The following is a 15,994-nucleotide window of genomic DNA, read 5'->3' as shown; positions in this document are numbered from 1 at the left end:
TTGTTCTTTTTTGCTGTGTGTCTGTCCGGTCATGCTGTATATCTCAAGTGGGTTTACAGTTCTGTATAAAACTACTTACAAATATTCCATGAACTGCAGTGTACACTTGTTGTAGTATTAAAGCAGCTGTTTGAGAATACCCTTCCTGTAAAAACTACGCTGAAGTGAAACATGAAGAGCAAGTGAGCTGCTTAAATGTCTGTAACTGAATAAATTCCTGTGCTTTTTTTTTTTTTTAAATCACAGCTATGTCCAAAGACAACGAGTGTCCATTCTTTGATCCTTTGACTGCCCAGTTCCTGACCACCTTCCGGCACCTCCTCAAGACACACCTCTTCAGACAACACCTGTAAAACTGAACTCTTCCCTTCTGGACAATCTTGCACTCTGCCTTTAATGCACTTTAACTTGCACTTATCTGCTCCCTATTTTACTGTATTTTAATCTTGCACTTAACGCACTTAACGTATTTTGTATTTCACCTGCACTCGTATCTAACCCTGACGTAACGATCAACACTGTTATCTGGTCTTGAACTGCGCCAATATCAAATCATACTGTGTTTTTCATTTGCTCTTATTAGGACTGAAATCATTGTATTTCGTATCTTGCTCTTAATTGTACTGTAATTCTTGATATGTGTTTTTTGCATACAAATGCAAGTTGCCCTGTCTGCTAATAAATAAATAAATAAATAAATAAATAAATAATAATAATAATAATAATAATAATAATAATAATAATAAGCAAGCAAACAAACAATAGGACTGTTTTTAAAAATTAGCCAAGACCTGTGCTAGTTTGGCTGTCATGTTTGTATGTAAGCTTGTAGGTTTGAATCAATGTTTCATTAAGCAGCTTCAGTCATGCAAAACCTTAATACCACTTTGTACCATTACATACAGAGTAGCCCTTAAGCCACCATGACAACAGTAACAGGGAAGTAAAAGGTCTTGTTTCTATAGCAACTATCACACAGACCATCTGTAACATAGATGGATCATGGCTGGAATGATTTTGAGAAGCTCCTGGTGCATTAAACATTCTCCCAGTTCCTTCTGTTTTAAACCAAAATAGAACAAAACAACAAATTATTCTGTCTAATCATTAAACATATTTGTGAGGGTACAAATGACGCATGGTACACACCAGCCTTGAAGATTACATTGAAGACACGTTGTCTAATGTCATTAGATGGATTAAGCAATGCTACCAAACCTTACTCTGCTGCATGCTTCCCCCATGAAAGATTTTCTCATGCAAATCAAAGATTGTTTTAAAAAGAGCCACTTGGTAAAGTACAGGTAAAATATATCAGTATGCTGCTTCTTGTTTAGATTCACTTTGTATATAATATTCTGTTTCAGTCATCCCATCCTGGTGACGTTTTAAAACTCACAAGCATGAAGTTACTACATGGTCTTTATATAGTTCTCAAACATGTCTTCTCTCACAGTACAGCCAGTAAACCAGTGTGTAACGATTAACATGCCCCGAGGGAATTTAAGAAATACCAATGTGGATTTTTTTTTACTGATGTATTTCTTACATTCACCTGAGGCACAGTGTTGCCGGGCAAACTCTGATATCTTGTATGCAAAGAAATGAATGTGTTCCCAAAAGAATATGTGTTTTTTTTTGTTTTTTTTAAATAACTTAGTGGTTGACTGTGAAAACCAAAGTATCACTTCGAATAATCCAGCATGATGACTCAACACAGAGTGCTGGTATGCTGACCCTGAGGGGGCTCTGCCAGTCAGGCTGGCTGGTATGTGAACCGAAGATGCAGCAAGTTTCCAGATCTCAATTTGTTATCATTGACAGTCCAAGGGAGGCAAACTATTCTTGAACCCCAGCTGAGGGAGTGACTAATCAACATAATCCTGCTAATAGAAGTTTTAACTTTTTAAAGTGATACTAAACTGAAAGCTTTCTCTCATGCTTTATTTTAAGACTTTTTTTTCATTCATTCAACATCAGATCACTTGGTGATGGTAATTCAACACTGCGTTTCCCACAGCTTATTCTGGGCCAGTACCAACATTCGCTCTATGTCAACTTGATAATATATGTCAAGTAGCCTGGTCAGATGCTCAATTTGACTGCTAAGAGAAAACCATCTAAAGAGAACTTTAACATTGGATCATGTAAGAATATTGATATAGCGGATACACTTCCATCTATGTCACAACAGACAATTCTATCCCAAACCACGTGCGCCTCCCTAATGATAGACAAAAACATAGACCCAATATGAAAGCAGCCATTCAAGGGATTTCAAATTCAGCAGGTGACCAATCCAAATCATGCAAGACATATCGTACCTCCAGCTAGATTGACAAGCAAGCCTCAAACATTTTGGAGACACCCCCTGGCTCACGACAATACTTTTGATGCAAATAACTGCATAGCTAAATTTAGAAATGATATAAAGACCCACATTGCATAGCTGCTTAGTAGGTGGCTCTTTCTACCAACCAGGTTACGTGCTGCCATGGAAAACAGACTGTCATTAGATTAGATTGAGGCATATGACATCAGACATTAGACAAATAGTAGTAGTGCCAACAAACTAAATCAGATCTCCACAGGGAGATGATAACCTCATTTGTCTGATTTCCTGGATAGTAATGAGGAAATGTAATAGCTAGAAAAACATATCAAGCCATATTATGAGATACCAAGATAGATTCTTTTTTACTTCACATTGTTGTTAGCACTTTTTTCTTTCTAAAAAAAATCATGGTAATGCCGATTAGAATGAAACATTTTTATGAATCTGCCCCACTGACCATAAACCGGTTTAGCAATAGAAGGACCTTCAGGTGAAGACATCTGCAAATGCAAGGTAGGGGAGTGTGGCAATGCACCCCGCCCCTGTGTGTATTTGTGTGTTATGTGTTGTATGTTGCGTGCGTGTGTAAATGTTGGTGTATAGATTGGTACACAGGATATAAACGGGTCTGTGTTTCACGTGTATTTAAAAATGTAGATTTATATTTAGGCACGGGGAGGGCACAAATCACTTCACGTGCTGGTTAAATGTAATATGTGAGCACGGGGTTGCACGTAATGAATTCACGTGCTGGGATTCAAGTGAATAATTAATTAGTAATTGAATCCCAGCACAACAGTATATATAGAGACACGTAGCACTCAGTCGGGGTTTGGGTGTTCGAGAGTGGAGAACGGGTGAGAGAGAGAAGGAGAAATAACTTTAAAATATCAATTGCTATTACGTGCTGGTAGGACCAGCACAATACTTGTTTATTTAAAACTCACCGTGTTTGTTTGTGTGTCTGTCCGTGCACTGTATAGTCCGTTTTGTTTGTCTCTTTATTTTGGCGTGAAGTGCCGTGTCCTGTTTTGTGTTCAAACCTTTTATTTTCTGTTCTGTTTATTAAATGCTGAGCGCGATCACGCGCTCAGCCTCACCAAAACCCCAAGTCTCTGTGGTTTATTTCCTGGCTCTGGTCTGACGCCACCCACTCCGGCCGTCTTTGTGACAGGGAGACTAAGGTGTTTTCAGATTTGCATTACAATAAAACATCATGGTAAACTTTTCTCCAGCTCTTTTCTAATCCATCCCTCATACAAGCACACTTGTGCCTATTTTCTGCAATATGGTCCTCAAATAAATCCAGGGACGCTACTAGCAGACATGCACAGTCTTGTATGGCGCTTACAGCAATACTCTAAACAGCAACACATAATAAAGTGGGTTTGTTTTTGGCACTAAAACAGCTCATGACTGCCAGCATCCCAAGTTGCTGTATGTAATCTCCGAACAGGTGAGCACTGACTTAGAAAGCCCTTCTTAAGTCATGGGTTTTGTGAACAATTCCACCAGCTGGGCTGTACTAGCTATTTACTGGTTTGGCTGCATGTTGTTAAAAAATAAATGAATAAATGCATGCTTGAGAATAAAAATGGGGTTAGCCCTAAACCTAAACCAAACATTGTACTATATCAGTATTAGTGTGCAACAATGCAATATTTGTTACCTGCAGTAGTTGATACAAACCCACTTTGTTGCCATTGCCGCTAATGTTGAAGATATTGAGACGTCATCTGGTTTTTCTACCATTCAAGTGGCTGGCACGTCATTAACTGGCAGTGGCTAATTTATTAACAGTAAATTTGGTTCATGTGTGAAGTGCAACATGTTTGGAGCCATGTGGTGACAGAGCAGCTCCAGTTTCATCCTGACCCTCATTATGAGGACTGAACCAGTTGCCGCCTGCTCAACTGAGCTAAAGGAATTTCACCAAACCATTGGATTACGAGTCCAGTTTTTTCCTATCACAAAACTAGTTATTCAAAATTCAACTTTCAAGTTAATTTATATGGTCCTTGTTCATAAATGAAGTTAAAATGTTTTGTATAACTGTTACAAAACAAACTCTTTGTTTATACAAAAGACAAACCTCTTACCATTCAACTAAGAGGAAGCTCTGTAGTCAAGAGTGAAGTACGTGTAAGGTTAACATATGACTCCATGTACAGTAGGACAGTTTGGGACAGCTTACACCCCAATGCATTCTGGTAAGTGTAGTTCTGCTGTGAAAGGTACCTGAGGCCAGTAAAACATACCAGAATGCTTTGTGCTGCGAGTTTCAAACTGTCCTAGTGTACATGGAGTTATACGGTAACCTACATGTCATGCTAATGTTGGTATTATTAACTCATCAACCGCTATGACAAGATACATTACAACAGCCTTCCTTATACAATTTTCTAGTTGGCAACTTTGGTCAGACACGACCACCCTCTTGGGGAAAAAAAATACTCTATTAATGAACGATCTTACCCACAAGGTTTTCTGAGGAAACATGACTCCTTATGTCTGGATTTAGCTCACTGAAACTAAACTATTCATCAAAATGTATCCCTTTTTTAATAACCAGACATTTTTTGGAATAATTTCAAAATATTTTTTACCTCTCTAAATATGTAAATGAAAGCTCCGAGGGTCTCATTAAGATAAGAGCCTGATAAACTTCCTGGGATATGCAATATGAGTATGGGATTTAGTTCCAAAAAGCTTCCAAATGTTTTTCCACCATGGGTTTCCCAGATTAATTTTGGCACTTCCAGAGCAAGTGAAGTCATTGCCCAGGATAGTTACCATAGCAACTGAGAACATGCCCATGTAAAACTGTTCTGAACTTAAAAGTAAACAACATATTGTATATCCATGTCCAGAGCCTTTCAAGGAACTGAAGTAATCTTTCTTACTTACAGTAAAAAGCACAAATTCAGCCAGAACCATATTCTTAGTACCACAGGTCAGTTTATTAAATTATTTATTTATTTATTTATTTATTTATTGCATTTATATAGCATTTTCTATACAAAAGTATTGCAAAGGATCTGTACAATACATAGCAGAAAAAAGAACAAACCACAATACATTTGTATAGCATGTCACACATACAACTGCCATAATCAGACCATTTAAATAACATATTAAAAATGACAGTATACATACAAAAGCAGCCATTTTAAAGTTACATACAGGTGGAGGCCACTTAACTTGGTGTGTGATTTTGAAGGCGATTGGTTACACCTGAGCTAATTTAGGATTGCTATTACAAGGGGGGGTGGACACTTATCCAAACAAGCTATTTCAGTTTTTATTTTTAATTAATTTTCTACAAATTTCTAGAATATTTTTTTCACTTGGGGTAGGATGTGTAGATAAATGAAAAAAAAAACTATTTTAATGCATTTTAATTCCAGGCTATAAGGCAACAAAAGGTGAACATTTTGAAAGGGGGTGTAGACTTTCTATAGTCACTGTACATGATATTTGTTTGTGTTTTTTGGGGGGGTTTTTTTACCCTTTTTTTTGGCAGAGTTTCCAGTACATTTTTTTTTGTTGAAAACAAGACCCTGACTGCTCTGTACATTTGCACAAAACATGCTGCAAATCTGAGTTATGTTTACTTTCTGTCATCTAGCAGAGACTGCTCTCTCTCCAGCTGATGATTTCCTAAACCCACTGTTCAAACACAGTGCCAGAACCGTATCTATAACCTCCTGTACAGTACATACTTTGTTGTCCAAATTGCTCCGAAACTTTGCTTGCAGTGTGCCCAAAAAAAGGCAGAAACATTTCAAAGGATATAGCGTACTCCCATATTTTACACAAATCTTTTTCTTAATCTGTGTAAAAATCTCTACTGATATTTTGCTACACTAGATGAACCACATATATTCAAAAAAAAATTACGTATGTTTATATTGTATGTTTATAACACAGTGACCTGGGTAGACCGAGCAGTCTGATTGGTTGAAGAAGATTCCCATCAGGTCTGTTAACAAATACTGATCAATTAAGATTTTATTATCTACACTACTTAGGTTTTTCAGGAATGGGCCAATTGCATGATAAAACACTTATGGCAGCCAGAATTGATGGGCCCCTCGTATTACAAGAAAGTGATTGTGTCTTAATTTGCATCTTACCCTATTGGAAGTACATTTCCCTGGTCATTTACTGTATCATAGGGCAGTCTCAATGCCAAGCATACACACAAAGGGTCTATCCTTTCCTTAAAGGGGAACTGTACTCAAAATAACAAGGCTCCCTAAATGCTCTGTATACATAACAAATGCGTCTTGCTGCGCCAATTTTGTTAAAAAGTCAAGCGTTTGGCCAGTATTTCAATTTTTGTGTCAGCTGGAAATGCCATATTGGAACCTTTCTGGCGCCGCTGTTATGTCATATCGTTGACAGCCACCCACACCAGTGAACGTCGGCAGGGTGAATTATGTTGGAATGCAAAGCGTTCGGGTACAAAAATAAGAAAAGGAAAAACAGAAACAAAAAGTATTTTTGTGTGCCTAAGCCTTTAAACCAGGGGTGGGCAATCCTGGTCCTGGAGGGCCAGTGTCCCTCCTGGCTTTTGTTTCAACTGTGCTCTAAATTACTTAATTAGACCAATAATTGGTAATAATCAGTACAATTTAATGGTTTTTATACAATATACTGCTCAAGGAGAGGCTGAAAATGCATCAAACACTTTAGTTAACATGTTTTCTATTAAAATGGTTATATATTAATTTGCATTACACTTCCCCTTTACGCAGTGTACATTTTCCAGGGAGTGAACCACACTTAATTGAGTTCCCAGAAACCTTTGCACTCTGTCCTGTTGTATTGAAAAAAAAAACGAAGTTATCTAGCGTAATCACTGCTGTCAGAAGTAATTAAACAGATATCTTGCACAAGACCAAAAACATGTGGCTTTTGAAGTGACAATGTACACTATCCTTTTCTCTAGTAGGAGAGTGAAGGGAACAATGCTGTAGGGGTTGGCACAGGTGGACGGGTGTGAATTAAGGCACATTGAGAACTGGTAGATAAAAGTCCTAACATGTACCAATCATAAAGAATATTATTTGTTATATTGTTATGGAAACCCTAATTACTAAAACAATCCACAGTTTATATTGGAGACATTCTTTGTTTTATTCCCAGAGGCTTGTGTACGTTACTCCAAGTGTGTAGGTGGTTCAATGCATTAAGCTTGTACAGAACACCCACTTTAGATACTAAAGTGAACATGATTTTCAACTGCCAGTTCTTTGTTACGAAATACTGGTCTTTATTGTTATTAGCAAAACATATGGTGGCTCATTAAGGACTGGGAAATATATAATGTTGAGTTCACAAGATCATTTTTCTCCTCTGTGAATCACTGTACAAAAATATCATCAAAGCAAACATTTGGATATTATTCAGATAAGTGCCCATCCTAGATTTTCTAGGAGTCATAAAACACACAACACAGCCAGTAACACAAGGATAGAAGACTGCTACAAGACTGGTAACTTTCACAGTGCGATTGGCTTATTCCTTAATTTTTGCATTTAAATATGGTGCTTTTCTGGGGTTTTCACAACTAACACTTTCTATAAAAACTCACAGATTGAAAAGTCACTAGGCTTTAGATGTGGTTAATTCAGGGGGCGCTTGTCCCCTCAGATTCTCCATAAGGTGTAGAATATATAAAAGTTTGGAAATATTTGGAAATATGGGAATGCTGTGGGAAACACTGGCTGAAACAACTTATATTTCCTTTCAACTTCAGGCTGTTTGGTTCCCATAGGTGTTATTATTTAATGACATATACAATGTATTCCTCTCGGCAGTGCCTACACGAAGGACAACCTCATTGATAAGACTCACCAAACTGTATAGACAGACAGCAGTATTACAGACAGCAGTATTAGACCCACTAAACTATATAGACAGACAGCAGTATTACAGACAGCTGTATTGTAATGTTCAAGGTAATAGCGATTTCTTTCCCCTTTAACGATGTGTTTTTACAACTGGACCTACATAAAGCAATTCACGAAGAATCTGTATTAAACATGATGTGAGCTAATCTGAGGTTTTCTTTCCATTTTTTCTAATTTTGAGTCTGAGTAAGATAGCCAATGTAGAACTGCAAAACACTGTAACTTGGCTTTATCAGTTCACCAAAACCCAGCAAAATAAGCATTTCTGGCAATTGACTCCATGAAGCATTGACACAGCTATGTTTCAAAACTTAAGACACAGTAGGTTTGCATTATAGTTTCCCCCCATTAAATCATGTTTTCCCTTTCAGAGTGAAATAATGAAAGATGCTGGTACAGTATAGAGGGACAGGCAGAGCTGCAGTTTCAAATGCAGCAGCATTCACTAGATAGACCGGAGCCGGAAATTTCAATAACTCCATAACCAAAACAGCTTATCTTCACCAGCGCCTATTTAGAGGCAACAAAGCAACCATGAAGACCAAGGAGCTTTCAAGTCAGGGATAAAGTGGTAGAGAGGCACAGAGCAGGAGAAGGGTACATGAAAATTTCAAAAGGCGTCAATTATCCCTCTCAGCACAGTGAAGTCCATCATTAAGAAGTGAAAGATGCATCATACCACCCAGACACTAACCAGATCAGGTCGCCCTTCCAAACTGAGCAGCCGGGCAAGCAGAAAACTGGTTCGGAATGTCACTCTGAAGCCAACAATGAACTTGAAAGATCTGCAAAGTTCTGTGTCTGAGATGGGAGTCAGTGTTTACACAGTAAGCTGGTCCCTACACAAAGCTGGCCTGTATGGACTGGTGGCAAGAAAGAAGCCATTACTCAAAAAGCTTCATCTTAAAGCACGTATGGAGTTTGTAAAAAAGCATGTAGATGATACTGCAGTAATGTGGAAAAAGGTTTTGTGGTCAGACAAGACAAAAATTGAACTTTTCCGGTCTAAATTCCAAGCATTACATCTGGCACAAGCCCAACACTGCACATCACCCAGTCAACACCATCCCAACTGTCAAGCATGGTGGTGGTGGCAGCACATGTCAGCACAGGGAGGGGGGAGAATGGGGGGAGGGCAGCAGTGTGGAGTAGTGGTTAGGGCTCTGTACTCTTGACCGGAGGGTCGTGGGTTCAATCCCTGGTGGGAACACTGCTGCTGTACCCTTGAGCAAGGTACTTTACCTAGATTGCTTCAGTAAAAATCAAACTGTATAAATGGGTAATTGTATGTAAAAAATAATGTGATATCTTGTAACAATTGTAAGTCGCCCTGGATAACGGCGTCTGCTAAGAAATAAATAATAATAAATAATAATAATGGATGGTGCAAAGTACAGGCGAATCCTTGAGGAAAACCTGTTTGAGTCAGCCAAGAAACTGGGGAGGAAATAAACATTTCAGCAGGACAATGACACAAAGCAGAAAGCCAAAGCCACACTGGAGTGGTTGAACAAGAAGAGAATTAATGTTCTTGAGTGGCCCAGTCAAAGTCTTGACTTGAATCCAATCAAAAATTTATGGTGAGACTTGAAGATTGCAGTCCATTGATGATCCCCAACAAACTTATCAGAACTGGAGCAATTTTCCTGTGAAGAATGGGTATAAGCTTATAGTAGGTACATTATACAGTAGTTTAATGCCAGTTTTTCAATTCATGCACAAAATGTTATACAAGCAAAAAAGTGTAATGGAACTTGACACCATACTATCATCCAGGCTGAATTATATGATCCAGTACTCCAAAACAAAATGGTTGTTAACTCAAATCTATTATTTACATATACTGTACCAAGTCATTAAATACAGTAACATAAGTTACCTCAACAATGAATTTCCAAGTTTGTTTCACACCATGTTTTAGCAGACATCTGTTGACAGAGCTGACATTATTATTATTATTATTATTATTATTACTTTCTTAGCAGATGCCCTTTTCCAGGGTGACTTACAGTTGTTACAAAGTATCACATTACAAAGTACCATATTACAGTGAATAATTACAACTGAGAGCGATTATAGCTAAGAGCAGCTAAACTTAAAAATATTTGGTTATAAGAATAAATTCTATTAAGAGCAAGTAGTAAGTACAATAAATGGATAAGAACAATTTCATATAAGAGCAATTACAAAAACTGTGAATACGATTACCTTTAAGAGTAAAATCAAGTACAAGATACAGAAAATGTACTTATGATTGAGAGCAGTAGTGGAATACAGCAAAGTGTGGAGCAGTTAAGTGCAAGTACAAGATGTGCAAGTTCTGATACAATTGTGTGCCACACAGTCAAGAATTGTGAGGTTTACAGATGCTGTCAGAACCGATGTTTCTTGTGGAGGTGTCGGAAGGTGGTCAGGGACTGAGCAGTCCTGATATCTGTGGGTAGGTCGTTCCACCACTGAGGGGCAAGGGTGGAGAAGGAGTGGGCTGTGGAGGCGGGGGAGCGGAGGAGGGGGGGTACAGCTTATCTGTTGGTGGCAGAGGAGCGAAGGGGTCGAGAGGGGGTGTAGGGAGAAAGTGGAGCCAGTGGAGGGAGAGGAGCAGCAGAGTAGCGTTGGATAGTGGAAGCAGGGAGGCTGGCCAGGAGGTAGTTGCAGTAGTCAAGGCGGAACAGTGCCAGGGCCTGAAGCTGTGTGGGGTAGTCGTTGAGGAAGGGACGAATTCTGCATATACTGCTGAGGAAAAAGCGTCAGGAGCGTGCCAGAGTAGAGATGTGATGAGAGTAGAAGAGGGAGGGGTCGAGGGTGGATGAGGAGGGAGAGGGGGTGATGGATTCAAGAGGAATAGGAGACAGAGATCAGCAGTAGGGGAGGAAGAGGGGGAAAAAAGGAGGTCTGATTTGAAGAGGTTGAGTTTAAGATGATGCGAGTGCATCCAGGAGGAGATAAATTAAAGGCTTCCACTGTCTATACAACAACCCACTGATTAAATGAAATGAGCACTGAGGCTGCCTTACTATCATTGAAAACATCACTCTACAAGTTACAGCAACTGGTCTGTGATATAAGCAGGTAATACAGTAGGTTAATAGCAATTGAAATGTCAGTAAGTGCAGAACTTGAGAATGGTTTAATATAATGATTATAGCACTTGAATACACCTACACCAATACTAGTTTCCAGAGCCATTTCATTTGGAATGGTTTAATTCTCAATTTGACTGCAAAACAACCAGTGGTTCTGATCCAGTATCACAGTGCCATGGTACTGCAATGGATTACCAGTGTGTACTGGTTGGGACCTGGGACAGTATAGAAAAGCATTAAAATGATATCAATGTGGACTACTCTACTTTTAGTATCATTGCTCCACAGAATCACAAATGCCATTATAGTGCCTCTACATCACTACTAAATATAATTAGAAAAATTGTATTAATAAAATATAACACTATAAAGTACATTAACAAGCCTGAAGTCGTTAAGCACAGACTTTTCTGGGTATGAAATGATCATTAAAAAACGAAATCCTTGGGAAGCCTTATTATCATGGCAACCGTTTTTCCAACGCACAGCATGACGTGACTGCAGGGGTGCAGGATATATCACAAGATACGGTCATTTGTGCTCATTAAAATCCATTAGGACCTTTCAGCTCTGACCCATTAATCAGATTTAGTGATTCTTTTGAACACTGCAGAGCAAAATCAATTGCATCCATCACTCGACGTAAAACACTGTTTCTTGGCTGCAAACTGAAAACTGTCTTTAAAAGACAAGAAACATAAATTGTATTTAGATTCCATTTCAACTCAAACACAATGTTGAGCCACTACACCTCAAGTGTGTTAAAAAAACACACTGCTTTCTTCATTGTATTCTTTTTTTATTTTTGTAATCTACCTTCTTTTCCAAAACATGAAGAAATTCAGAAGTGCTGTAATTTGTATTGGGCGTTAAAATCCAAAGCTATTAAATTTATAGGAAGTGTAGGTGGCACCACAAACTGTTTAGCTTTCCACATATGCCTTTCCCCTTTGAAGTCTTGGGTTTGATTTTGTTACTGGTCATATATTAAAATGAGTTTACTTGCCTCAACATAGCCCCCAGTGGACAGTAGTTAACGTCACAAAATCACAACACTATTCTGTACTCATGGCATTTGATTTTTGTGAGAAGCACAGGAGTGAACAGCAGAGTGGGGTGTGCAGATCAGGGCTGCAAGGGGAAGCTCTCCTGGTGCTTAACACCATTGTGCAGTGTCTGAATTTATCTGTTACCATCCCATATACAAGTTTGCCATAGTAAAAGCACAGCAACGTGTAATAAAATATAGTGGAACCATGGTAAAGCATTGGTAAGACTGCAAAGACCGACAAGGTATGGTAACCCATATTGTATTAATAAACATGGAAAAAATCAGGATAAAATATGGTAGATGCACAGTATAACCATGGGAAAAGCATGGAAATACTGCAAAAATACAGTGTAAAAATACATTGGTAAACTTTTATAAGGGATGAGCACTACATTCATAGAAGTATTTGAGGAAAAAAAAACAAGAATCCCATGCTATAACATACACACAATGCCTTTGATCAGATATCAAAAGGCTACCTTATGTGGTGTTAAACATTCTACAAAACTGTGGAAAGAGAAATGAAACATCCTTCTAATATCAATATGGCAACTTTAGTACAATGGAGTTTTAGGTGTCAAAAATATCTTGTTAAAGATAAGAAATGAAGACTTTCTTATCTTGCGATGAACATGGCCTACAAGGAGGCTCACACAACAACAACATCAAGGAAATGCACTGGTTGTGCTGTTTTTCTGACTTCAGCGAGTGTGGTTCCTAACTTCAGAGAGTGTGGTTCCTAACTTCAGAGAGTGTGGTTCCTAACTTCAGAGAGTGTGGGTCTTGGCCAAATTGGTCAGCTGTAGCATGAACCACAATTAGCAGCTACTAGTCTGTAATGTATGCATTTTTTTGTAGCTGTGTAAAGTTTCAGGGGAATGAGAGTAGGTACTCGCGCAACAAGCTTGTACACATGCTACAAGCTTGTACCTACAATGCACTGACTGCATTGGCCAACATTCCCATTAAAGCAGTCTTGTGTTCCAGCAATGGCAGCCTTTGCAGAGAAACACCACTGGAAAACAAGTCATTACGGCTCAAGCTTGCAAATGTGTGCAACTTATTGTGACAAGCAAGAGACATGCTACAGTAGCCCAAATTCCAGAAAAGTTCAACACTGGACAGTACACATCTGTTTCCACTTGAACAACATGGTGGAAACTAATCATGTTGGGCTTTGGAAGCAGGTCACTCTGACAGTCAGTGTATGTTGTCGTTAGCCACAGTAATTAAAAAATTAGGGCCGTGCGAAGGGGGGTTACAACAGTTCCAGGGGCCTGAAAATAACCTTTTTTTCCCTTGCTATTTTTTTGGGGGGGAGTGTGGGGGTGTTTGGGGGGCCAGGATTTGAGTCTTCTAACCTTTGGCACAACACTGTTAACAATGAATGAATATTACAGTATAACATTCATGTTTATCCATGAAATAATAACATCTCTGTTTATCCCAACACAGCAAATGAATAAGCATTGCCTTACCTGTCTGACAAAGCTGTTAGAAGTGGTGTCTGATGAAGTGCTTTCATCAGAGCCTTTAAATTGTCCTTTCCTTCTAGCTCCTTTTCCATGAGCCTTCATAAAATAAAGGAAGAAATTACAACAGCATCCAAATGCTATCTGACAAACCCACTGAAAATCCATCGCTAAGAAAAACAGAATGGAAACCAAATTGAAGAAACTATTTCAAGTGGATAAATGTTGAAATGTTTGTCTACTTGGCTTAGTTTATTATAATGTTTTACCTTCCTCATAGGAAGAAAAGCGTAAATGCACACTAGAACTGAAACCAAGAAACAAATTGCACATTCAAAATGTTACAAAGGCTGAATCCTAAGTGCAAGATTTGTGCAGTGAGCCTTGTCACACCAGCCAGATGGGCTCACTGGACATTCTTTTGATATTATAGAATCCCTCTGTGGCCTTGACCTTGCAGCTTGTCATCCCAAAATATTACTTGTACAAACTATTTTTTATAAATCCTGGCACACTTTTCAGTGGTGCTGGAACCATTTTTATAGTGGGAGTGCTGAAAGCCATTGAACGTAACTCCTGTATATGATGGAAGCCATGCAAAGCCAGGGGATGCTACTGCACACCCAGCACCCCTGACACGTGAAATAACTCTCCGACCATTCTGTGATAAACATAAGTTTCAGATTTGAATTCTGCACAGACGTTTACCCCAAGATTTGAGTTACAAGACTTAATTGACACCATTGTTAACACGTTTGTTCATCACCTTTTTCAACAAAACTTCCCTAACGACTGATTTTGTAATAATAATAATAACAGTCATGACAATCACCTTACACTAAATCCTATTTCAGGACTGTAGTTATTAAATAATACTAGGGGAGATAAAGTAAAACAAATATGCATTATTACACATAAAATATGTTTTAAGCAAACCCTTCATGTACCAGCGAAATGACAGCTGAATAAAAACTAGTCCATTTTGCTATTTAATGTTAAAGTTAAAATGTCAGCAATTTAATAACAAACAAAAAGAAGAAGAAACATGCAGTGAAACAGGGACTGTACCTGTAACCGGGGGTTTTCCAGCATGTCCATCTGGATCTCTTGAGAAGTGGAACGCGTTTGGAGCATGTTGCTCTGAACCATTTGACACAGTTCAATGCAACGCCGGGTTATTAAAGTAACATAAACATGTGGAAGAATTTGAACTCTGATTTGTGTTTTTGGTTAAAATTAGTGGTCTATTAAACTACTTCAGTCATTCTTCAGCAAAGCAGAAACAGTTGCACTGTAACGCGTTGCATTGATTAGCTCCGCTTCAAATCGCTCCTGTTTTGCTTGGCAGAAGTTGCAGTTTTGAGGCTGAACTGAGCAGCGAGGAAGTTGTTAAGGGGGCGCGGTCCTGTAGGAGGAAACAAGGAGGACGATCTCTTAGTGTTTTTTTTTTTTTTTTGTCTTTTTTTAATTTAAGATATCTTTCTAAAACTTTAAGTTGAGTTAATCTATTTCAGTAAAATATTCCAATCACCACTAAAAAAATATGAAAGCTTTTGGTAAAGCGAATCTCATTAAAGCGAAATATTAAAGCTTTTGGTAAAGCGAATCTCATTATTTAACAATTAAAAGTCACACACACACACATATATAACATAATTCCAGTGATTCTAGGGAACTAAAATACACCCCATGTTTGTGCTCTAATTCTTAGTTAAGATTAGTTGCCTTTAAAGCTTTCTCCTAATTCAATAAGAAGCTGTCTCTCCATATTCTGCCATCTCCCAGCCTTGACAAACACTAATTGTGACATCTTGACTTAAGCAACAGTTCTTATATTCCGATCTCCAGGTAATGGGATAAGTTCTTCCCCCTACACTTTCAATAAAGGTTAGTAACATAAATATGGCTCATATATATTAAAACTCATTACAGGTGTCATAAGTATAAAAAAATCATAGCTGTCAACATTGAGTTTTCAAAATATGGGAGACTGCGCAGTGACTGGGTGCTAAACATGTCACAGACAGAGTGAGACCAGCAGGAAAGCTAAAGGAGAGAGGAAGCTTTTGTGCCCGGAACTACTGTAAAACTACCTTAAGAAAAGTAAACAAACTGGCAAGCCAACAAAGTCTGGT

General features: G+C 38.4%; 1 protein-coding gene across 3 annotated transcripts in view; it reads right to left on the bottom strand.

The window, feature by feature from the left end:
• LOC117400251 (voltage-dependent L-type calcium channel subunit beta-2-like) overlaps positions 1–15,263 on the bottom strand; it is a 119,530-nt gene extending 104,267 nt beyond the window's left edge. For 2 of the 3 annotated variants that reach the window (XM_033999889.3, XM_033999890.3), the window contains exons 1-2: positions 14,928–15,263; positions 13,866–13,958 (exon numbers count right to left, since the gene is read on the bottom strand). In XM_033999889.3, coding sequence (XP_033855780.3) covers positions 13,866–13,958; positions 14,928–15,008 — 174 coding nt within the window. In that variant the 5' untranslated portion in view covers positions 15,009–15,263. The remainder of the gene's footprint in view (positions 1–13,865; positions 13,959–14,927) is intronic. The other variant, XM_033999896.3, reaches the window with a different exon arrangement.
• Between the last annotated feature and the right edge of the window lie 731 nt (positions 15,264–15,994).

This window comes from Acipenser ruthenus, chromosome 4 (assembly GCF_902713425.1).
Source record: "Acipenser ruthenus chromosome 4, fAciRut3.2 maternal haplotype, whole genome shotgun sequence".
Classification (NCBI taxonomy): domain Eukaryota; kingdom Metazoa; phylum Chordata; class Actinopteri; order Acipenseriformes; family Acipenseridae; genus Acipenser; species Acipenser ruthenus.
This window is presented reverse-complemented; position numbering and strand designations above follow the sequence as displayed.